The sequence below is a fragment of the Hevea brasiliensis genome, chromosome 1, assembly GCF_030052815.1.
Source record: "Hevea brasiliensis isolate MT/VB/25A 57/8 chromosome 1, ASM3005281v1, whole genome shotgun sequence".
Classification (NCBI taxonomy): domain Eukaryota; kingdom Viridiplantae; phylum Streptophyta; class Magnoliopsida; order Malpighiales; family Euphorbiaceae; genus Hevea; species Hevea brasiliensis.
Window position 1 is genome coordinate 123,018,747 of NC_079493.1, and position 23,438 is coordinate 123,042,184.

General features: G+C 30.9%; 2 protein-coding genes across 2 annotated transcripts; both read left to right on the forward strand.

The window, feature by feature from the left end:
• The first annotated feature begins 2,105 nt into the window (after window positions 1-2,105).
• LOC110642310 (protein ROOT HAIR DEFECTIVE 3) lies at window positions 2,106-12,617 on the forward strand. The gene is made up of 23 exons (XM_021794303.2): window positions 2,106-2,299; window positions 3,190-3,339; window positions 3,702-3,768; window positions 3,874-3,976; window positions 4,748-4,818; window positions 4,926-4,989; window positions 5,105-5,170; window positions 5,332-5,379; window positions 5,457-5,519; window positions 5,622-5,678; window positions 5,962-6,120; window positions 6,208-6,276; window positions 6,414-6,505; window positions 7,109-7,187; window positions 7,863-8,028; window positions 9,023-9,147; window positions 9,583-9,845; window positions 9,938-10,034; window positions 10,146-10,310; window positions 10,766-10,870; window positions 11,524-11,618; window positions 11,724-11,820; window positions 11,998-12,617. The coding sequence occupies exons 1-23, from the start codon at window positions 2,296-2,298 to the stop codon at window positions 12,232-12,234; spliced, it is 2,442 nt and encodes an 813-aa protein (XP_021649995.2). The 5' UTR covers window positions 2,106-2,295; the 3' UTR covers window positions 12,235-12,617.
• A 5,681-nt stretch (window positions 12,618-18,298) lies between these two features.
• Window positions 18,299-23,075, forward strand: LOC110642305 (protein HOTHEAD). The gene is made up of 6 exons (XM_058150614.1): window positions 18,299-18,487; window positions 19,419-19,794; window positions 21,258-21,568; window positions 21,741-22,126; window positions 22,224-22,792; window positions 22,884-23,075. The coding sequence occupies exons 1-6, from the start codon at window positions 18,412-18,414 to the stop codon at window positions 22,936-22,938; spliced, it is 1,773 nt and encodes a 590-aa protein (XP_058006597.1). The 5' UTR covers window positions 18,299-18,411; the 3' UTR covers window positions 22,939-23,075.
• Window positions 23,076-23,438: the final 363 nt, after the last annotated feature.

The window sequence follows — 23,438 nt, forward strand, 5'->3', positions numbered from 1 at the left end:
AGCTAAATATATTTTGTTTAAAAATATGGATCAGATAGTGATTTTTCCTGCTGTCCTATGGCATAAAAACAATTACTGAAGATTATATTCCCATCCCAGCATGGCACCGCGGAAGCAGATACTGGGGCAAATTAGAGTTTTTTTTTTTTTTTAATATTTATACCAAATAAATAATTAAACTATTTCATTATATTCTATCAATAAAATTAAGTTTTGCCTATCATTAGTACTCAAATCCCAGCCCATCATCAATAATCACATGTCTGCGAAATTCCTTAAATACCCCCCAGAATAAAAAAGTAACAAACCAGCGAGTCAGTGCCGAAAGTAGCACTGCTGACGGCAGTTGATTGGATCGTACTTCAACGCGCTGCAAAGGTTAATGCGATCGCACCGTCCACTTTCGTCAAAAATCATGTATAGGGGCGGCCAAGTGGATCCCACACTAAAGTCGGCTTGAAAAAATAATATGGGACCCTACCTACCACTCTTTCATTTTTCTAAAATTTTTATTTTAAATTAAATTAATCCAGTGGTCTCCTGCCACGTAATCGCCGATCACTAAAACCAGAATAATCCACGTCGGGTCCCATTAATGATGAACATTAATCCTCGTGGTTACCGATGCAGAAGGGTAAAAAAGTAAAAGAACAATAAAATTAGGTTAATGACGTAAATTTATACCTTAATTATTGAAATTTAATAACAACAACAATATTGAATTAATTGAAATTATTATTATTATTATTATTTGTTTGCGGTGGACATTTATAAGATCCATGTATAAGAATGTTCTACTTAAAGTGGGTGCATTTGCACGTGGTATTTGTATTACTCAATTGGAATTTTCAATCTTTAACTTTTAACAACTACAAAAATGATAATTTTCATTGTTGTTTTCAAAACAAATGCATGTATTTTGTTTCTTTTCAAGTAATTGGAATATTATATTAATTTTCGTATCTCATATTGATTATAAAGTTTATGTATTTATTTATATGAGAATAAAAACTCATAATTTTAATAGTGATTTATTCTCGTTACTGAATTATATGTGTATATGTCTCTATTTTTAACAAAAAAAAATTATTGAGCGAAAATAAAAAATGAGACTGAGAGTTTCGGTGTGACTCCTAATTGAGGTCCATCTAAGTGAGTATGGGCATGCTCAAGAGGCTAATCCTTCAGGATTTCACTTTGGTTGTGGAGTGTGTGTGTGCAGTTTATATGAAAATAAAGACTTTATTAAAATTGTAATAGTTTTAACAGCAGTCTATTTCCGTCATTGAGCTATGTATATGCGTCTCTATATTGAATAAAAAAAAAAACTGAAATACTACATCATAGACTCTTATTTATCATTTAAAGTTTTCTTATAATAATTATAATTAAATTATTTAAATTATAATAAAATTTTTTATTATTTAGTTAAATTATCTTTTAATTTAGAGAAAAAGGTGACAAAATAAAAATAAAATTTAAAAAATAAATTAATACATCTTAATTTTTTTATAAATAATTTTAGATAAATAAATTTTAAAAAATAACAATAAAAATAGATAGAGATAATATAATATTAGTAAAATTAATTATATGTTTTAAAGTATGTATATTGATAATTATCTTATAGTTATTATTTTTTAAAATATTTATGTATAAAGATATTTTTTAACTAATTTAAAATTTATACACAATGAAACTAAAATTTTCGCTTAATGATAATTTTAAAATACTTTCTAAAAATTAAATCTAATTAATAAGAAATATATTATTGTATTAATATATAATGAAATTTATGAAAAGGAAAGATGCCTCAATTTTATTAAATAAGAAAACAAATAAAGGTGTGTATAGTGAAATTAGCGTGGCCTTTTTATGTAATTTTTTAATGATTATTGTACTAATAATATAATTAAAAATAACTTTTTGTTTTATTTTTTTCTGAACTAATTTTTAAATAAATTTTTGTTGATTAAATTCAAATATTTACTTAAATAATAAGTTATATTAAAAAAATTTTAATTTTAAATAATTTAATCATAACCAATTTTTATACAAAATTCTTATCAACTTATTTAGAGGTATTTGGGCAATAGATAAATACTGTTTAATGCTATGCGACAGTCAAGGCAAGATGCCCCGACTTTAAAATTAAAAAGAAGAAAAAAAATACACAAAGGTTAAAAATTCTTCTTTTGAGATCTGTCTTTTTTCTTTATCAATCGATCTGCACTGCCAAACATCTCCTTAGGTCGAATTGAGCTTTCAATCCTCTCCAGTTCCGATCCAATTCAAATGGGTAATATTTCAATTTCGATCTCTCTGATTTATTCTGTATGTAGATCTCTCTCAACATTTGTATTTCTATAGAAGCATTGAAGCTTTTTTAACCGTAATAATATTTCTTATTGCCGTTAATCTATTTGTTATTGTCATGCGTTTTGGTTCACTTCTGTTTAAATGTTTTTCGGTTTCTGTTTTTTGGTTAAATTGCTAAAATTTATTGGGTCTGTTAAGTAATTGATACAACTTGAAACATTTATGTAATAAAAATGAATATTAATTTTTCTCAAAGATATGTTTGACCCCATTTGATATGTTATTTGGGTTTTCAGAAGTTGTTTATAAATTACAGATTTGTTTTGGGTTTTGGAAATTGGATCATTATGAAATTGTAATCATGTTTGATAGCTAGGAAAATGAGGAGAAGGGGAAAAGACTTTGGGATTTGGGGAATCTTCTTATTGGGATTTTGAGGATTAGGCGAAGAACTAGAGGGCTGAGTTTAATGGAGTTTATGAATTCGATTATTATCAAATGAAATCAGAAAACGCCACTTAACTCAGAATTATGCTGTAATTTTCATTTTCTTTGTCTCGATTTAACTTTTGTCAGTAACCAAGCTGAGGATTGATTGTTGCTACTAAGTAATGGTAATGAACCTCTTGAACTGATTGGTTTTTTTGTGGATGTTGATGAAACGTCACTCTCATCTATGAGTTCATAGATTGGTCTTTCATGTGACTTTCAATTTCATATTTTAATTAATAGGAAGTGGCTTGTTTTGTGAATTAGAGACCTTTTTTGAAGGTTTTCTTTAGTAAAAATATCTTTTAAACATGAATAATATGCAACTTTGGAAGCTCTAATGTTGTTTCCTAATCAATATGTAATGCTTCTTGTTTCCAGCGAAAAATGAAGAATGTTGTTCTACTCAGCTGATTGATGGAGATGGTGCATTTAATGCTACTGGAATAGAACAATTTATCAAGGAGGTGAGATTGGGGGAATGTGGACTATCATATGCTGTGGTCTCCATCATGGGCCCTCAAAGTAGTGGTATGTATTCTTCCTTTTCTCTCCAATAATTTGTTGATCTCCAGTTTCATGTGTTTCCAGTGGTGAGCTTTCATGCTGTGATTTATTTTTTACATCAGTATTTTATGCTATAAGTTAGAATAGTGTGAATCAGTCAACATACAAACAAAAGGTTTTGATTTGAAACTCATTGACCTGGATATAGGTTCTTTTTAATGGCAAAAGGCATTGCTAACATATTTAATATGAACAATGCATTTTTTTCCTTTTTCATTTTTCTAATTTTTTCCCCAGTTGAGTTCAGCTTTAGCATGTTTTCCTTCCAACTCTTTCATTTACGAATTTACATTGGATTTTGATATTATTCTTTCTGGATTGAACAGGGAAAAGCACTCTATTAAATCATTTGTTTGGTACCAACTTTAGAGAGATGGATGCATTTAAAGGAAGGTATGTTCTTGTACTATTTTCATGTTACATTGTGTTCTATTTTTTTGTTTTAAATAATAACTATTTGGGATTTTGGAAGCTTGACAGATTTCATATTGTTTTCAGGTCTCAAACCACTAAGGGTATTTGGTTAGCTAGATGTGCTGGCATTGAACCTTGTACTCTTGTAATGGACTTAGAGGGTACTGATGGAAGAGAACGAGGAGAGGTGCACCTTTTTCTTTTTAAATTTCCTTTTCCTTTGCCGAATAACTTCTTGCATTTCTCTAGCATTTTCTGCTTGCTATCGTCTTTTACATCCATCTTAATGGATAGATTATTTATTTTATTTAATATTTACATATGGTCATATTCCGAAAAAAAGGAATGTGATACTACTGCCTTCTTAGTTTTGAAACCTTTCTTCCTCTTCTTGTTATGTGTAAAACATTTGGCATTTTACAATTAGTAAGGTAAATGGTGGTGCTTATGGAAGTTCGGAATTGAACTTCTCGACATCTATCTTATGTTAATCCCTAACCAAATCCTCCATTGGTGTAAAAACATAGCCTTTTAATCAAGTTTTTTTTTTTTTTTTTTTGTGTGTGTGTGTGGATTTTTTAAGATTGAATGATGTATATGATGGCCTGAAGGTCTTTAAACCTTAGGCACATAGAAAATTGATTCTTTCAGTACATAAGGATGTGACTATACCAACTGAATTCAGATACCTAAATTCTAACTTACTGGTTGAAATTTTGCTGATTTAGAATTTGATGTGGGAGAAAGAAGGGGGGGGGGGGGGGGTGGTTGGGGTGTGGGTGTTAAAATAATTGAGTTTTTGCATTGGTCAAGGTTCTGTGCAACAGGTTGGATGAAGCCTTGACTTCTTATATATTAGTAAGGTGCCATATGCCCTTAACAGGGCATTTTCCGCATGAGAATCTCCCCCTCTTGATGTTTGGTCTCACTTATCTGTTCTTCCCCTCTTAATTTTTAGGATGATACAGCGTTTGAGAAACAGAGTGCCCTGTTTGCCCTTGCGGTTTCAGATATAGTATTGATTAACATGTAAGCTATTTGTTTGACATGTACCTGAATTCTTCAAATTTATTAGCATTTCGTGAAATGGTTTCCCATAATGCATATGCATTGTCTCGCTGAGAAATGTTTCTTAGGTGGTGTCATGATATTGGCCGTGAGCAAGCTGCAAATAAACCTCTTTTGAAGACGGTATTCCAGGTACTCTACTCACAGTAAAGTTGTTGATGTATCCAGTCAATCTGGATTTCATAAGCTCCTATGGTTGTCTTATGTGTTTTGTTTTTTGTTTTTGTTTATTTTTATTTTTTGCAAGGTCATGATGCGATTATTTAGTCCACGCAAAACAACTTTGATGTTTGTCATACGTGATAAAACAAGGGTGTGTTCCCCTCTTTTATTTAGTTTGATGTTTTGACTTCAGAAATATGTATTATTTCTTATTCCATTTGTTATTATGTTTTGAATATATATTATTGCTTTCTGGTGCAAAGCAACCTTGGCAAAATATTTTATTGTGTTGTGATCTTTTATTATTTACAGACACCACTGGAGAATTTAGAACCTGTTCTAAGAGAAGATATTCAGAAGGTAAAAGATGTGCTGCTTCCCTTCTCATTTATTGAAATTTGAAACAATACTGTTTTCTTACCCTTTTTTTAATGCAGATATGGGATGCTGTTCCCAAGCCAGAAGCACACAAGGAAACTCCATTAAGTGAATTTTTTAATGTGAGATGCCATTCTTTTCTCTGAGACAAGCTTATCTGTGTCCTCTTCTCTTGGAATGGAAGCATTTACAGTGATATTTGGTTACTTGAAATGAATGGACAGGTGGAAGTTGTTGCCCTTTCTAGTTATGAAGAAAAAGAAGAGCAATTCAAAGAACAAGTAAGACGGCTGCTTATCTAATTAACTTGGAAATTGGATTACCAAATATTGAGATTGTTGCTGTCTTTCCTAATTGTTCAAGATGAAATAAGCATTCAATTTAAATGTATAATGAAATTAAATTATTCTATTTCTGTGATTTTCAAATGTCCTTAACGTTAAATATATCACTGCAAGCTTCATCATTCGCTGGGACTAGTTTGTATTATAGAACACAGAGCTAGATCTCTAGGTTAGTTGACCTTTCTTTTGTAATGTGTTTGACTATTTTCTATTGTTGAAGGTGGCTAACTTGAGGCAACGCTTTTTCCATTCTATTGCGCCTGGTGGGCTTGCTGGAGATCGACGGGGTGTAGTTCCTGCTTCCGGGTTTTCTTTTAGTGCTCAACAAATCTGGAAAGTCATCAAGGAGAATAAGGACCTTGACCTTCCTGCCCACAAGGTAGTTTTGTGAATGTTTGCTTGCACAGGGGCTTATAATTAATGTGTAAACATTTTTTTGATGACACCTATGATCATCCATTTGCAGGTCATGGTTGCTACTGTACGCTGTGAAGAAATTGCAAAGGAAAAGTTTGCTAATTTCAGTGCAAATGAGGTATATTCTTTTCATGTCATCGTTTCTTAGTAATTTTGTTTTATTTGTTTGATAAATTAATCTTGCTAACTTTCTAAAAGTTGAATTGATAAATTGTTGAAGTTCACTGACCAAATTTGTTTATAATCACTCCACAGGAGTGGCGTCAAATAGAAGACTCTGTACAATCTAGTCCTGTCTCTGGCTTTGGAAAGAAGCTTAGTTCAACTCTTAATGCTTGTCTATTGGAGTAAGTGTTTCTTTCAATCCGATTTTTACTTTCACAGTGGTTGTGCTACTAATTTAATTAAATCTGGGATAGATGGCTTTATTGTGCTGTCTTGAGCTGTGGAGGATTTGCCATCTCTGTTTCTGCACTGTTTTTATACACTGATGGACTTGTGTGTCGTGCCACTTGTCTCATCCAATGTGGCAATATTAGGAATTTCATTTCATAAAAACTAATAGAAGTGGTAAGAAAAGTAACTACTGGGATGGATCACTTGGCCTGCCGGGTTATAGAATATCTGGCTGTTTATGGGTTAGGTACTGATCTTGTTGACTTCTCTATGGAAATTTTTGAGGTTTCATATGTTATTCATTGGTCATTTCTCTTCTCCTAATCTTAGATATTGTCACTTTGTCATATGTTAAAGTATTCTTTGTGTGACTAGATAAGTGGCTTATTCACTAAGCATCTCTTAGCTTTTGATGCAATTTCTTGCATTTTTTACTTGGGATGATATCATATGATGGCCTGGAGCATTTGTTTCATGGTTTAGGAATATCTTCTAAAATCTATGCCAATGTGTTTGTAAGCATTATTGAGTTTTTTTTCTCCCTTTAATTCTAGGTATGATGAAGAAGCTATTTATTTTGATGAAGGAGTCAGATCGGCAAAGCGAAAGCAACTTGAAGAAAAATTGCTACAAGTAATCTCTCTCTTTAGTCGTCTATTATAGCTCATTCATGGTAATTTTAAGCTATTTAATCTATAGAGAAGACTGCAGCATTTCATTGACACTGAAAATGTTGAATATGGATTATAACCCGTATGTCTGGCCATATGCAACTACAAGGGTTTGGGGGGTGGGGTGGGGGGTTGGGGGGGTGGGAGGATTTGATTTTGATTCTTCTGATTGAAAAGTTAAAAGATTAAAATCATGATTTAGTACTGTTCATGAGTTTGTCACCAATAATAAATTTTTTCAGATGGGGGATTTCTTGCTGTGTTGTAGGCTATTCTCTGATATGTAGCCCAAGATGCAATGGACCTCTCAATTACAAATTAAAAAAAAAAAAAATGTATTCTCATTAGAATCCAAGCTCTTTTGGAATTGTTGGTTGTATATGGAATTAGAAGAAAAAAAAGTGAAAATGCTGAATAGTCTTGTGCAAGCAGCCCCATCTATGCCACTGTTTTCCATGTTTACAGAGTCCAACCTTAAAGCTTAACCAAATAGGTGTAGGGTCTTAAACATAACATTAAAGCAGCACCTGTTCATTTCATACCTACTGATGCATGATCCCTCTCCTCAACAGTTTGTGTGGAACTGCATTTCTTTTTCTTTTAATTTCTCATTACTTGTTTTCTTCTAATTTGGCAGCTTGTCCAACCAGCATATCAATCTATGTTAGGACATATAAGATCAGGAGCTCTTGAGAAATTCAAGGAAGCATTTGATAAGGCTTTGAATGCAGGGGAAGGGTTTTCTTCAGCTGCTCGTACTTGCACTCAGTCTTACATGGCTTTATTTGACGAAGGATGTGCAGGTACTGTTAAGTTTCACTATAGGGTAAATTATTACATCATTCTTGAGATTTTACAAAATTAATGACTCAGTCCATCCTCGTGTTTTTAAAATCGAATTGGTTAGTTCCTAACATTTGATTTTGTTTCTACTTTAGTCCCTCCTCTTTTTGAAACTTTTCCCTTTTGTCAAATGTTTAAAACATTTTGAAATTTAACAAATACGCTCTATGATCTGAGGAAAAAGCTATTTTTTCCCAAGAATGTTTTTGAAAAAACATTTTTCAAAGAAAGAAATTTTCCGAAAAAATTATTTGCAATCAAGTTTTTTTCTATAAAAAAAATTTTTTAGGAAATTTGTTTGTTTAAAAAAAAAATTTAACTCACTTTTAAAAATGCATGCTTGATGGTGAAAATTTTAGATACTAGAAATTTGTTCTTTTTGAAATTTCTTGAAAATTTTTATTCTCAAAATAATTTTTTTGAAAAATATTTTGAAAATGAATTTTCTAATTTTTTTTTGGTTAAAATTTACTTCAAAAAAAAAAATCTTAAAAAAGAGAATTATTATTATTATTATTATTATTATTTCAAATTTCTGAGATTAAATAGTAATTTAACTAAGGTAATAATGTCTTTTACATGTGTATTTAATGGAAAAAAAAATTGTACTTTCCTTATGGAGTCACTTGTTAATAGATTATTTGAACTTTGAAAATACTGGGACCGACTCATTAATTATTTCAAACTATAGGGAATAAATTATAATTCACCCTTCACTGTTTCACTAATTTGCTTGAATGATATAGACAAAATTACAAAAAGCTTTAAAATAATGAATGCATAACTAAATAATTAAATCTTAGGTGAAAATATTAATAGTGAGTCATTGTATCATTAATTATGGATGGTCTTTTGTTTCTGCTAATATTATATATGTGCGTAGAATTAGAAATGTTGGCTTTGCAGAATAGGATAATCAAAATATTTTTTGACATTGATACATTATAATTACAGATGCTGTCATTGAACAAGCAAACTGGGATTCATCTAAAGTCAGGGATAAGCTGCGACGTGATATAGATACACATGTTGCCTCTGTCCGTGCTGTTAAACTGTCTGAACTCACATCATCGTTTGAGGTATGATTATCTACAGGTTTTCTCCTCTTTGAAGTGCGTGCTTACTCTAGTGATTGTCCTCAATACAATATAAGTGAGTTATATAGTGTTGGCCTGTCGGATAAAATGGAAATTAATTTGGATATCTGCAAACATATTGGACCTAAGGTGAATCTTTTCTATGATGGGGTGGGATTAAAGGAGTTCAATTGGGTTAAATGAAAAGTGAAGGTTGGTGCAGAAAATATGTACATGGTGCAGTTTTGTGATCAATATTTCATCTTTATTGTTGCAAATTTGCAAAATGAATTTCACATGTTGTAAAAGCTTGTTAGACATGCCTGGTGACAGGACAGCATCCATATGTTTTGTGATTGTTACATAGAATTTTGAGAAGTTTATCATGTTTTTCTAAACCTAAGATGTTTACATGAAAATTTTACTGACTGTTTACAGGCAAAACTGAACGAGGCATTATCAGGACCTGTGGAAGCTCTTTTAGATGGAGCTAATAGTGAGACTTGGCCAGCAATAAGGAAGCTTCTGCAGCGTGAAACAGAATCAGCTGTTGCTGGCCTCTCTAGTGCACTTGCTGGCTTTGAGATGGATGAACAAACTAAGGATAAAACGCTTACAAGTTTGGAGAATTATGCAAGAGGTGTAGTTGAAGCAAAAGCAAAGGAAGAAGCTGGACGAGTCCTGATCCGCATGAAAGACAGGTGGGTATCAACTCCTTGGAACTTTTTTGTTTGTTTTATTTGATTTGATTCAGAGTGCATCTTTGGGGATTGACTCTGAATTTTGCATGCAGGTTTTCTATGTTGTTTAGCCATGATGCTGATTCAATGCCACGAGTTTGGACTGGAAAAGAAGATATTCGAGGAATTACAAAAACTGCTCGCTCTGCGGTATGATGGCATTTGAGTTCTATCAATATTGAATTTTATTATTATTATTATTTTTAATTTTTGTTATTGCATTTGTGCCTTATTTAATTTGATTGATTAACCTTTTGCTAGTCCTTGAAGTTGTTATCCGTAATGGTTGCAATCCGTTTGGATGATGAAGTTGATAATATTGAAAGTACCCTATCATCTGCTTTGATGGATACCAAGAGCAATGCTGCTGTTACTGAGAGAAGCATCACAACATATGATCCGCTTGCTTCAAGCACCTGGGATGAGGTTGAGTTTTTCTTGCTGAATTTCTTTCCCTTTGTACAACCTACAATAGTATGTTTTTAAGTATTTCTGCAATAAAAGCATATCATACAATAGTATGTTTTTAGGTATTTCTGTGATAAAAGGACCTATAATTTGAATAGGAAAAGAAAATAACTTTCAAGAAGACCAGACTTCTTGTGTTGTACAGGTATTATATTATTTTTCTAGTATATCATTTGAATGCTGTAAACTGCTTATTTTTCTGGTCATATTTTAATTCCCCAGGGGCAAGTCAATTCATTCAGACAAATGAATCTGGGCATTGCTTGATTTATATTTTGGGCTTACATACTGGCATAGGGGCCTTCATGATTGTTTAAGATCTCTTCTTAACCTCTTGAGTACACTAGTGTTTCGAGAGCCTTTTGCTTTGCCTTGGGTCACTAATCAACATTTGTAACTGTCTTCTACTACAGATTCCATCATCAAGGACATTGATCACACCTGTCCAGTGCAAATCTTTGTGGAGGCAATTCAAGACAGAGACAGAGTACAGTGTCACTCAAGCCATTTCTGCTCAGGCATGATTCTTTCAACTATAACTCATTTTACATATCCAGCACATTTCTCTTTGAAGTTGGATAGGAATTGGAGAATATTATAACACTACTTTTAATACAGAAGTGCTTGATGTTTACTAGCTCTGGCTGGAACACGCCCTGCTAAAGAATAAAGGATAGGTTTACTGGTCTCTGTGTTTGGTCAGAAATATTGAGCAAACATAAACCATTGAAGTTGAACATCTAATGATGATTGGATATGAGTTATAAACAGTTAAAGGTGATATAAGGTGGTAGTTTGCTTCTGAGCAAAAAAACTGGCAAGAATTAATCCTAGGCTTTGGATATCTTGTAGTCAAGTAGTGCACACGCATGGGCTGAAGAAAATGAAAGGAGAAGAGATTAAGAGAAGTTTGGAATAACGAGCTTGATTATTCCCTATACCCTACAGGAAATAATATATACATGGCACCAATTAGGCATCGTTCAATCTTCTTAATTTCTTAATCTAATGCAAGACTATAGGTATAATTACAGGTATATATAATGGGCCATAATTTTCATATCCTGATAGAGTGATGCTGCAATGAGTGCTTTATGTGCTATATTTGTTCTATGGCCTTAGCAGGACTTGAAAAATTAATATCTTCATCATTTCTTCTTTCAATTTTTAGGAAGCCAACAAACGTAACAACAACTGGTTACCACCCCCATGGGCGATTGTTGCCCTGATTGTGCTGGGATTTAATGAATTTATGACACTTCTGAGGTAAATCTTTATGATAGAGTTGTGAAATTAATTGTGTTGGTGGAAAGATGAGATCCCTTATGTTCTAACGCCTTTTATTTATATATTTTCTAATTTTCATGGCAGAAATCCCTTGTACCTGGGTTTCATCTTTGTAGCTTTTTTATTGGTAAAAGCCTTATGGGTGCAACTAGACATTTCTGGTGAATTTAGCAATGGAGCTGTGAGTCATCTTTATATTGCAGACTTCATTGGTTTTGAAACTAATATCCAAATTAGACCGTATAGAGTCATTTTCACTGGCATTTACTTTATAGCTACTCAAAATTTTTTATGAATTTGCTGCACTAAAGTTAGTTACTTTATCTGCAAGCTTGATTTTGTGAGTGTTTTTTTACAGCTTCCTGGGCTTATTTCTTTGTCTACGAAGTTACTTCCTACGGTTATGAACCTTATCAAAAGACTAGCTGAGGAAGGGCAGATTCCTGCTACTAATGTTCCTCAGAGAAACCCAGCATTAGCGGCAAAGACTTACCGGAATGGAAATGGCACAACTAGTGATATGTCAACTGCTTCATCTGGGGTAACAAACACAGAAAATGGGACTGAATATTCAAGTGCCTCGAAAGATGACTAAGTGAAATCACTCTGTGTTTGGAAAGCACTTCATTTACTGATCAAAGATACCAGTGTTCTGCTTGCAGTTTGGCGGGCAGTTGTACGTGCATGGTCCGCAAATTATCAACTCTTGAAGCATGGAAGAGATACAGATTTTAGAGGCATTAATTTTAGTGTATGTGCCGCATACAAGGGGCTAGTTGATTGTGAGAAGGCCCCATTAAAATATTCAATAGTTCCAATGTATTAGTCTAGGTGTTGATTTTTTTTTTAATTGGAAAAGCCATTACAGGTCCTTTGTCTAAACATTGATGATGGTTGATTATGCTGTTTCGAATTCCATTTTTGTCTTGTAAGAATTTAAATTGTGTTTTTTAATTGTATTTGTTATAGTTTGCCGTATCACTGTTTGCCTTTTTGGTAGTGGAAGGGGGTGCTTGATTCAGGAAATGAAAAATTCTGTGGATTTGTTCTCTTTTGAAATAGATTCATGGTTGCTTGTGCAATCTTCTGTCGGGTGAGATTTAAAGCAGCTTGCATGAAAGATAAAACTTTGGGTCCAAAAGGCCGCTAAAATTTGATTGAAATAATAAAAGCCGATGGGCTGGCTTCTTCCCCTGTGGTCCATTCAAGCGGGACCCAAGCTCCATTAATATGCTGTGCCGAAGCCTGCTCCATCAATGTGAGGTGCGGGTGCCAAAGTAAGGCCTACCCAACTAAATAATTCATAATTCGCATGAAATTTAAAATATTTAAAAATTAAATATCAATTCAATAATTTATATTATTTAATTCGAAATTAATTCGGTTGATTTAAATTTTAAATTAAAAAATAAATTAATAATTAAAATTAAAATATAGTTATGAAAAAAAATCATATAAAAAAATATATATGATATTAATAATACTAAAAATATTAATTATAGGTAAAGTGCAGTCATCTAACATTTTATATTTAAAACCTATGATTTTAATTAAAATATAAGTTGTTGTTTAAAATATGATAATTTAATATAATTTTACAAATAATATTTTTATAAAATAATATATTTTTAAATTAATTAATTAAGGAAAGTTCATTCACTTCATGAAGAGAAAACACATGTAATATTTTTTTATTAATACTATAAAATAAAATATTAATTATAGATAATAATCGATTAAGATATAATCACTTAACATATCATATTTAAAATCTATAATTTTAATTAAAATTATAAATATTTATAAAAAATTTAAAATATTATGAAACATATGATGTTTTAATAAAATATACAACTAAACTCACAACATTTTTAAAAAATTGTTATTATTTTTTAAAAAGTAATTAATTACGAAAAGTTTATTAACAGAAAAAATAAGTTGCTTCATATAAAAAATCACATTAAATATTTTTTAATAATATTATAAAAATTATTAATTAAAAATAAAATCGAATAAAATATAATAATCTAATATATCACATTTAAAATTTATAACTTGAATTAAATTTATCATTTTATAAAAAGATAAAATTTTATGAAAAATATGATAATTTTTAACAATTTTATAACTCATCTTATATTATTTTCAAAAAATGATTTTTTTTTCCTGTAAAATGTATGCATGTGTATGTAATTTTTTTACTATTTTAATTATTTTACTATTTCTTATAATCAATGAGTCGTCTATTTCTATATATATATATATATATATTTTTTTTTTTTTTTTTAAGTTTTGCCATCTATTAGATATTTTTAAAAAATGCTACGTAAAGAAAATTCATTTCTTTTGTGAACTTAATAAATTTCTTGTAAATAATTATTTTACGAAAAAAAATCAATTTTTAAAAATTTTGTGAGATAAATTATAAAATTTCATTAAATTATGTAATAAAATAAATTTATTTTGTAACAAATCAATTACTATATAATACACCTTCAAAATGTTAAAACCAGAAAAACCTCATTCATTGCCACCTCTCTAATGTGAGGTCATTTTCGGTTTGAAGTTAAACCTAACAGAAGAAGGTGCTAGCTATGTTCATGTTCTGGGGTCAGAGTAATTTATGGATATGGCCTATGAGCTATCAATACCTATCTCCATATTTTGTGCATTTATTGAATGGGTATTTACTGCATTCTGGCATTAAACCACAACGATTCATGTCTAATATGGCTTAATCTAGTGACTAAAAATGTATTACTCACCTAACAGATTTAAGTTTATGTCCTCATTACACTTAAAAATTTCACTCCAATAGGAGTGCCCCATTTTATGAAAGACAGATGTAGAATTTAAGAGAGCAAGGGCTTGGAGAGGGTCAGAGTAGGAGGATGAGAAGTGTTACTCCAGGCTGTGAAGTAAGAATTGGTGGTAAAGAGAGAATCCACAAGAAAAATATAGGCCAAGTAGAACCAAACTTGCTTTTCACCATAAAATCTCATAAAAATTATTGGATTCTGCAATTAATTTTCTTTTTAGGAACAGTTGAATTCTCAGAGCAGCATTAAATTTAAAACCCATGTTGTAAGAGTTGGTCTCCAAATTTCATGATTTTTCCATTTCTCTCAGAATTTCTATTTGCCTTTTTTTTTTCATGGAAACCAACAGTTAAAAGGGAGAGGTGAGGTGAAATGAATGGCTACTTTTGGTGATCTCATGAATGACTACTTCAAGTTAAAGCTACCCAGTTCATTTTTAATTTTCATTTAGTTGATTAACAATTAAAACAACTAAATTGAAAGATCATTATTGCACTTAAGCAGCACCAAGTCATAATGATCATAAGTAATCTAAACAAATGTTTTAATAATGTAAGGATTTCACTTTTTAGATTAAGGCTTTGTATGTTTCGTTTTGTGTATTTTCTAACATTTGATACACTAAAAAAATGTTAAATGGAAATTACTTTTAATGTCAAAAGAATTTTTTTTTTCTTTTTAAAAGAGAAAGTCTTTTTCTGAACTTTGATAATTTTATTAAAATATAAAAATATTTATACATGATATAAATATATACTATCTTTTAATATTATAATTAAATAATAAAAAATATTTTTCACACATAAATTATTTTCCGTGAAACAAACGGAAGAAAAAAAAAATCATTAAGTTAGCATTTTAACGTTACTATTTACCTTATAATGTAAAGTATTACCTTATTTGGAAACTATAATTTTAAAAAGATTCAATTTAGTTGATTTTTCTTTTATTAATTCTCATTTTTAGAAAAGAAAGAATTTATTTTTTTTTTTACTTAAGAAAAAAATTATTACAAAAAAATAAAAATTAAACATAATTGTGTGAGAATCCAATTTTTTTTTTCTTACAAATGATTTATTTCAAAAGAGACGTTACAAAAAAATTTGCATGATTTTAAAATGATACTTTTTCTCTAAAATATAATTGGGTCAATTTGTATACCTAATTTGAGATGATGTTTGGCATGGTATGATGTTTATATGATACAATATTGGCAATTATGGCATTTGATTTGTACCTGTGAAAGTGAAAGCCATAAAATGAATGTAGGTCACATCTCATAAATTGATGATGCATAAGAGGAAGAGGCTAGATGAAATTTTGCCACATTTGTTTATTAACTAACATAGTGAGTATATTGTAGTTTTCTGTTATATTAACATTGTACCTTTTCTTAAATTTTTTTCCAAATGTGACAGAAAATCATGGTAAAAAAAAAAAAAACTTTTTAAATATATAATTAGAGGTTATTAAAATTTAATTTTAATTTAAATTTCATATATTTTTATTTTAATGTCAATGTATATAAAAGATAATATAAGTTTCAGAATTTTAATTTTGATCTAAATTGTAAGAAATTAATAAAAAATTATTATTTTAGATATGATTTTTTTTATATTTTTAATTAAAATTTATTATAATTTTAATTAATTGATGTATCAATTATAATATATATATATATGAACATTCGAGTGGATACTTCCATAAGTATTTGATGAAAAGGAAAATAATGATTTAATAATTAATATTTCATATCCACACAAGAGCATATCTAAATCAAATTGATTAATTTCAATTTATATAAATGGGACGCCAATATTAATTCCCATTGTAGTATTCTGCAAAGTACATTTACTTCTAAAATTAATGAGGTGAAGAGATTCTTTAAAAAAAAAGGGAAGAGTGGCTGGTTGACTGGGTTGATTTCAAAATTTTGTCAAAAGATGGAGATTTTACATTCTAATATCCTCCCCGTTATCCCTTGACCTTTAATGAAAGCCTACCTTTGAAAAAAAAAATACGTTAAATATTTTTTAAAATTTTTTATTAAAATTAAAAAAACAATTGTATATGTATATATATATCCATGACCAACTGGTGTCTGGTGCTGCATTTGATTTGACAGAGTATATTTGTACATATGTAGCCTTATTATAAGTTTTTTTTTTTTTTGTCATTAAGAAATATATCTTAGTCCTTAGTCAATTAGATTAATTATTTATTGGACATCCATAATAATCTGGAAATCATAATAACTAAATAGTAAGCTGTAAAATCCTAAATTAAATGGTACATTTATGGTCTCCAAACTCGAACCTGAGATTTCTCATGAGTTCATTTCATCGTTAATCACTGGGCTAATGAATAATTGGTAGGCTTATTATAGGCGAAGGGACCTTAATATCCCCTGCACATTGGGTATTGTGACTTTTCAACACAGCAAGAAAATTTATTATTCATTATAATAACTCAGTGGATCAACCAAAGGAACTCTCATGAACAATCAGATTAATTCAGTGATAACTGATTTAAGAACACCGAACACTCTAATCTATTGAGAATTTAATCTTATTAGATTTTGATTATAAGAATTCAGTACTTGTAGAACTTAATTACTTAGTAGTAATTGCACTTGCCAACCTAATTAACTAGTAGTAATTAACTACTGATACAGTGTACTGTACAAATTCATAATATAGGTAAGCTGTGGGTCAAATTCTATTGTTAATGATCATTATTTACAGTGATCTTTGCATGCAAGCCTTTTTCTTAAATTTTGTTCTTTTTTTTATAATTAAAGGAGAAAATATAAAAAATCCATAATTGAATTTGATGAGCTATGTTTAAAGTACATCATCTCCTCTAAATATTATTGATAACTTATAGCTTCATTTAAGTCTATGCTTACAATTTATGTTCCTAAATATTCTATATAAAAATTACTTTTATTATAATTTATTTTTTTTTAGAATTATTAAATTCTTAATCTCTCATTTTATAAGATAGATATTTGCTTCATTAAGCCCTCAATTATTTGTTGAAATAATCAATGCATCAGCTTTAGTTTAGTGACAAATGTAAAGTCCAATATGAGATTTTGAGTTAAAATTCTAACTAAAGACTAATGAATAGAAGGAAAAAAATCTCAATATATAAGTTCGAGTTCACAAGAAAATAAGTTTAATGATTAGATTAGATATATATATTGAGATATGTGCATGATTAATTAAACTATATATAAGAGTGTGAATTTAAATGTAAAAATTTAATTTAATGGTTGATAAATTTATCTTTATATGAGCTCAAATTCTCTATAGACACACTAAAAAAAATATATGTCGAATCACATAATATAAAATAAATATTTAAAGCTTAATAATTATTTAAGTACAGCAAAAGAAAAAGATATGTGGAAAAAGGTGAATGTTTAAGAGTGTGCTAATATATTGATTTCCCCATAAAGAAGATCATAAAGAAAATGGTCTCCTACATTAATAGCAAGTAGGTGACTTCACTCAAAGTAATGCTGTGTGCTGAACTGAATTGAATGGACATGATCAGATCACATGGCTACAGAGACTTAATCCAACGACCAATTGATTGTTATTTCTCATCTAGCCATGGCATTCATGACCGCCATTAATGACCCTCTTCCTTCTGGTTGTAGTTTCAATGATCTCTTTTTACAGTCGAGGGCTGCATTCTACTTTTCTTACTATTCTTTAAATAATTACTTTTGTTTATGCAATTGTTTAATGATTACCACCGTTCTTTTTTTATTTGTTAAATAGTTTTTTTTTTTTTTTTTATACTCTTCTGGTTTGCAATCTGTAAGTAATTAGTGTATATATATGTATAAAACACACAAAACAAGACCAACCAGAGACAGCCGCATAGAGGTGGAAAGAAAGCAGCTTCTTCTGTGAGTGTTCCAAGGCCTTTGTCTGCCTTCAATGGCTTCTGATGGGGCAGTGAAGCTCTTTCTTCTTTGCTTGGTTTTATGGGTTTACACTCTCTCTTCTTGTCAAGGTTCTTCCTATATCTATCTCCCACATATCTTTATAACCCTCTATCTCTCAACCTCTCTCTTTCTTCAGTTTTTTACTTTTCTCTCTTATCTGTCTAATTGGGTTTCATTTTTTTTGCAAATTCTTTGGCCAAGACCATTTTTTATAGGCAATAGTCAGTGGGTACAAAAATATTTAAGCTCTATTTCTATCAAAAATATTTTCTTTACTTCCAGTTTCCTATATATATATATATATATATATATATAGTCTTGACTACTTCTTCACTTTCCATATAGGGTATCTGGGCCACTAGTTGATCCATCCATCCACCATTGATGTAGTATTGGACTTAAGAAGTAGTGTTATCATTTTCAACAGGAAAAAAAATGTAGAATGATCCGTCCACCACGCATATAATATGTTCTCAAGATGATTGCTTGTGCATAAACTCTTGATGTATCAGGAGTTCTTGTTTCTTCTTCTTCTTCATTTGTTCATATAGCAATTATTCTCTTCTTGTTTTTCTTCTTCAGTAGTTGCAAGGGAAGCTAGCAACCAACAGAAGTTCGATTTCTTTTTTATTTTACAGCTCGGAATGTGTTGTTGGTTGTTAGCGCATTTATTTTCTCTTTTATTTTAGCTAGCTATTATGGGCAACGAATTGCTATCTTATCAAAAAGAAAGAGCAATTCTATATAAATATATACAAACAAATCATCCAAATTTTTTTTTTTTTAGAAATGTATATACACTAAAAGGTATAAAATTGCATCCATGATTGGCAAATATGAATACCATTTTCCAATGGTAAAAGAAATTTTGTTAAGTATTTGATGGTGTTTTTATAAAATATTTTTATTTGGAGTAGAAATGTAGCTATAGAATAGTGGACAGGGGTGAGCTTGATTGACTAGATTACAAAATTTTTTATATAAATTTCAATAATGCAGGGAAGCAGAATATATATCCATCTGGATACCCATTTATCAAGAAAGCAAGCACTTTCTCATCATCATCATCATTCTCATCAAGTGGTGGAGAGAATGCCTATGACTATATAGTAGTGGGGGGTGGAACAGCTGGGTGCCCCTTAGCTGCGACATTGTCCCAAAACTTCAGTGTTTTATTGCTAGAAAGAGGTGATGTTCCTTTCACCAATCCAAATGTCTCCTTCTTAGGCAACTTCCATATTTCTCTGGCTGACACTTCTCCAACTTCTGCTTCCCAATACTTCATCTCCACTGATGGAGTCCTCAATGCTAGGGCTAGGGTTTTAGGTGGTGGTAGTAGTATCAATGCTGGGTTCTACACTAGGGCAAGCACAAGGTATGTCTTTTCTCTTTCTTCTTGGTCTTAATATTGTCTCCAATAGTCAAATTTTGTTACTATTTCTAATGGGTCAAGATTCAAGATAAAAAATTCTTTGGGGAGCAATTTTTATACTAGAAGGTACCTACATAATTCCCTCTACATGAAGCGCTAGACAAGGGAGGATTAGGTTTGTAGGTACAGAAACCGAAAGGCAAAGGTGACAAAGTACTCTAGCAACTAGATGCTGCTTGAAGGTGTTTTAATGCCAAGTGAAATGAGTAATTAGCTATAGCTGGAGGGCAGGATTAATGAGTTCATAATTAATCATTCTCCATCTGGCCAAAAACAAGAAGAACCCGTTATATTCTTGAGGAATTATTGATGTGCTTGTTTATTTAATGAATTTCTATGAAAAAATCATGGGAAATAATTTGAAAATTTTTTGTGGATTTTAAAGATTAGTTTTTTTTAAGAAGAAATAGTATAATAGAAACATAATGATTATTAGGAGTAAACTGTTTTTGGTGGATGGATATGGTTAGGTTTTGGTGACGACAAAGAATCTTGATTTATTATGACTATGAGCTTGTATAAATCAAGTGTCATCTTTAGGGCCGAGCAGAATTCGGTTCAAATTAAAAAATCGAACCGAATTGAGTCAATTCGGTTCAGTTTTAAAATTCAATCGGTTCGGTTTAATTTTATATTATAAAAATTTCGATTATTTCTGTTCGGTTCGGTTTTGAAGAGAAAAAAATTAGTTAAACCGAACCGAATCAAATAGTAATTTATATATTCAAATCGAACTAAATCGAATCGAATCGATTTTTGAATTGATTTATTTTTATGAAAAATTTATGAATTATATTTAATTATATATATATATTAATTGTTTAATTTCATTGATTAATAGTTATTAGGTTCAAACCAAAGTCAAAATTAGATAAAATAACTTGAAATCAAGTCTAAATTAAAAAGTCAATCAAAAATCAAAACTGATCGATTTAAACATATTCAAATAGAAATAGAGCGGTTCGATTACATTTAATTTTTCACTCATTTTGATTCGGTTTGATTTTTAAAATTTAAAATTAAATTTTTATAATTTAATTCAATTCAGTTCGATTCGAATCAAATGCTCACCCCTAATTATCTTCATCTTCATGAAAATGAAGAAATGCGTATTTAGTTAATTAATAAAGTAGTCAAATCCACTGTTCACGTTTACTGGGTTTGAATGTAGTGATGGTGACCATCTGATATTCATGGCAACGTCCTACTTTATTCAGAGCATTTATGATTCCCTGTTCTAACATAATAAATGGAACTTATTAGAGAAATTGACATCTTAGAGACAAATAAATGCAAAAAATTATAGAAATGTACGTTAAAATTTAGAATTTAAAAAAGAATTCAATTCACTCTTGATCTATTGTATTGAGAGCTATATGGTAATTTTAGGCAATTGTGTGCTGCAGGTTTATAAAGAAAGTAGGATGGGATGAAAATTTGGTGAACGAGTCATATCCCTGGATTGAGAAGCAAATTGTTCACAGGCCTAAGGTTGCCCCATGGCAGGTTGCTCTAAGAAACAGTCTATTGGATGTTGGGGTGTCACCTTTTAATGGATTCACTTATGATCACATCTATGGAACCAAGTTTGGTGGCACCATTTTCGACCAGTTCGGCCGCAGGCACACTGCCGCTGAACTGCTTGCCTCCGGAAACCCTCAGAAGCTTACTGTCTTGATACATGCCACTGTCCAAAAGGTTCTATTTGATACATCAGGTATGTTAAATTATGAGTCACACTTAGTATTTAGTAATAATTATTTTCTGTTCGTATAAAATAGAATGATTATTTACTTTAAGAATTTCGCTAGGTACAGTGACTCACTGAACAATGTTGTAATGAGAGAAAATTTTCATATGTTTCAATCACTTAAAATGGGCTGATACAGGGAAGCGTCCAAAGGCAGGGGGAGTCATATTTAAAGATGAAAATGGCAATCAACACCAAGCATTCCTTGCAAATAAGCCAAGAAGTGAAATAATATTGTCCTGTGGAGCCATTGGCACACCTCAAATGCTGCTGCTAAGTGGTATTGGCCCAAGAGCTGAACTTAAAAAAATGAGAATTCCAGTGGTACTTGACAACGAATTTGTTGGGAAAGGCCTGGCTGATAATCCCATGAACGCTATTTTTGTTCCATCAAAACGACCTGTTCAGCAATCCCTAATACAAACTGTAGGGATTACTAAGTTGGGTGTTTATATTGAAGCTAGCAGTGGATTTGGGCAGTCCAAGGAAAGCATTCACTGTCACCATGGAATCATGTCTGCAGAGGTAAATAAGCAACTGAATGTTCTTGACTTAAATTTAGCGGCAGAATTGTGAAATTGAAGTCTCTGATCTAATGTGCTTGATTTAATGGTGTAACCAGATAGGGCAGCTATCTACCATTCCTCCAAAGCAAAGAACACCAGAGGCCATTCAAGCCTACATTAAAAGAAAAATGGACCTACCCCATGAAGCATTCAAGGGAGGCTTCATTCTTGAAAAGCTTGCCAACCCCATTTCAACAGGGCAGCTGAGCTTGATCAACACAAATGTTAATGATAACCCTTCTGTTACCTTCAACTATTTCAACCATCAGAAAGATCTGCAGCGCTGCGTCAGTGGGATTAGGATGGCTACAAAGATTGTTCAATCAGAATACTTCACAAACGTCACACAATGTGATAATCAGACTGTGGAGAAGATTCTTAACATGAGTGTTATGTCTAATGTGAACCTTATACCTAAGCAACCCAATGACACCAAGTCCCTAGAGCAGTTCTGCAAAGACACAGTGATCACAATCTGGCACTATCATGGTGGGTGTCACGTTGGCAAGGTAGTGACCCCTGACTACAAAGTTATTGGTGTTCAAAGGCTTCGGATCGTCGATGGCTCCACATTTGACGAATCCCCTGGCACAAATCCTCAAGCCACAGTCTTGATGATGGGCAGGTATACATTATATCTATAGGGTCATAGAAACTATACTCCAATGAAGCTATGGTAAACAACTAGTATTAAAATGGTTTACTGTGATATGCAGGTACATGGGACTGAAGATTTTGAGAGATAGACTAGGAAAGGAAGATGGCGTTTAGGGACCAACGGTCAACCAGAAGCATGAGAAGAACGTCAAGTAGTTGCAATGCAATATTGTAATGTGTATTCTTAGCAACCAGCTTTGTGATATGTAGAAAATGTGTCTTGCCTTGGGAAAGCAGTATTTTCCATCCTACTTGCTTCCTCAATTCATATTATTGCTGAGAAAACTTTGAAAAGAAGTTAACATTCTGCACATAATGTTGCAGGCTGTCTTCTTGCTGTGACAAGTAAAAGAAACAAAAATCAACTTAGTTAATTTGTTTCGTGGAAAATATTTTATTCAAAAATATTTTTCATATTTTTTTAGTTTGGACCTTCAAAAAATAGAAAAAAATATTTTATTTGGTCATTTTTTAGAATTTAATAATTTTATTAAAATATAAAAATATTTATAAACTGCATGGTTATAAGCTCATACTATTAATTTAATATTTTAATTAAATAATAAAAAATATTATTTTATAAAAAACATATTTTTAAAAAATAATTTTTATAA

Coding starts and splice junctions, on each gene's coding strand:
- LOC110642310 (XM_021794303.2), top strand. Junction 4,819..4,925: donor GATATAGTATTGATTAACAT/GTAAGCTATTTG, acceptor AATGTTTCTTAG/GTGGTGTCATGATATTGGCC. Junction 5,171..5,331: donor TCATACGTGATAAAACAAGG/GTGTGTTCCCCT, acceptor TATTATTTACAG/ACACCACTGGAGAATTTAGA.
- LOC110642305 (XM_058150614.1), top strand. CDS start 18,412: ATGGCTTCTGATGGGGCAGTGAAGCTCTTTCTTCTTTGCTTGGTTTTA. Junction 19,795..21,257: donor TACACTAGGGCAAGCACAAG/GTATGTCTTTTC, acceptor TGTGTGCTGCAG/GTTTATAAAGAAAGTAGGAT. Junction 22,793..22,883: donor ACAGTCTTGATGATGGGCAG/GTATACATTATA, acceptor TGTGATATGCAG/GTACATGGGACTGAAGATTT.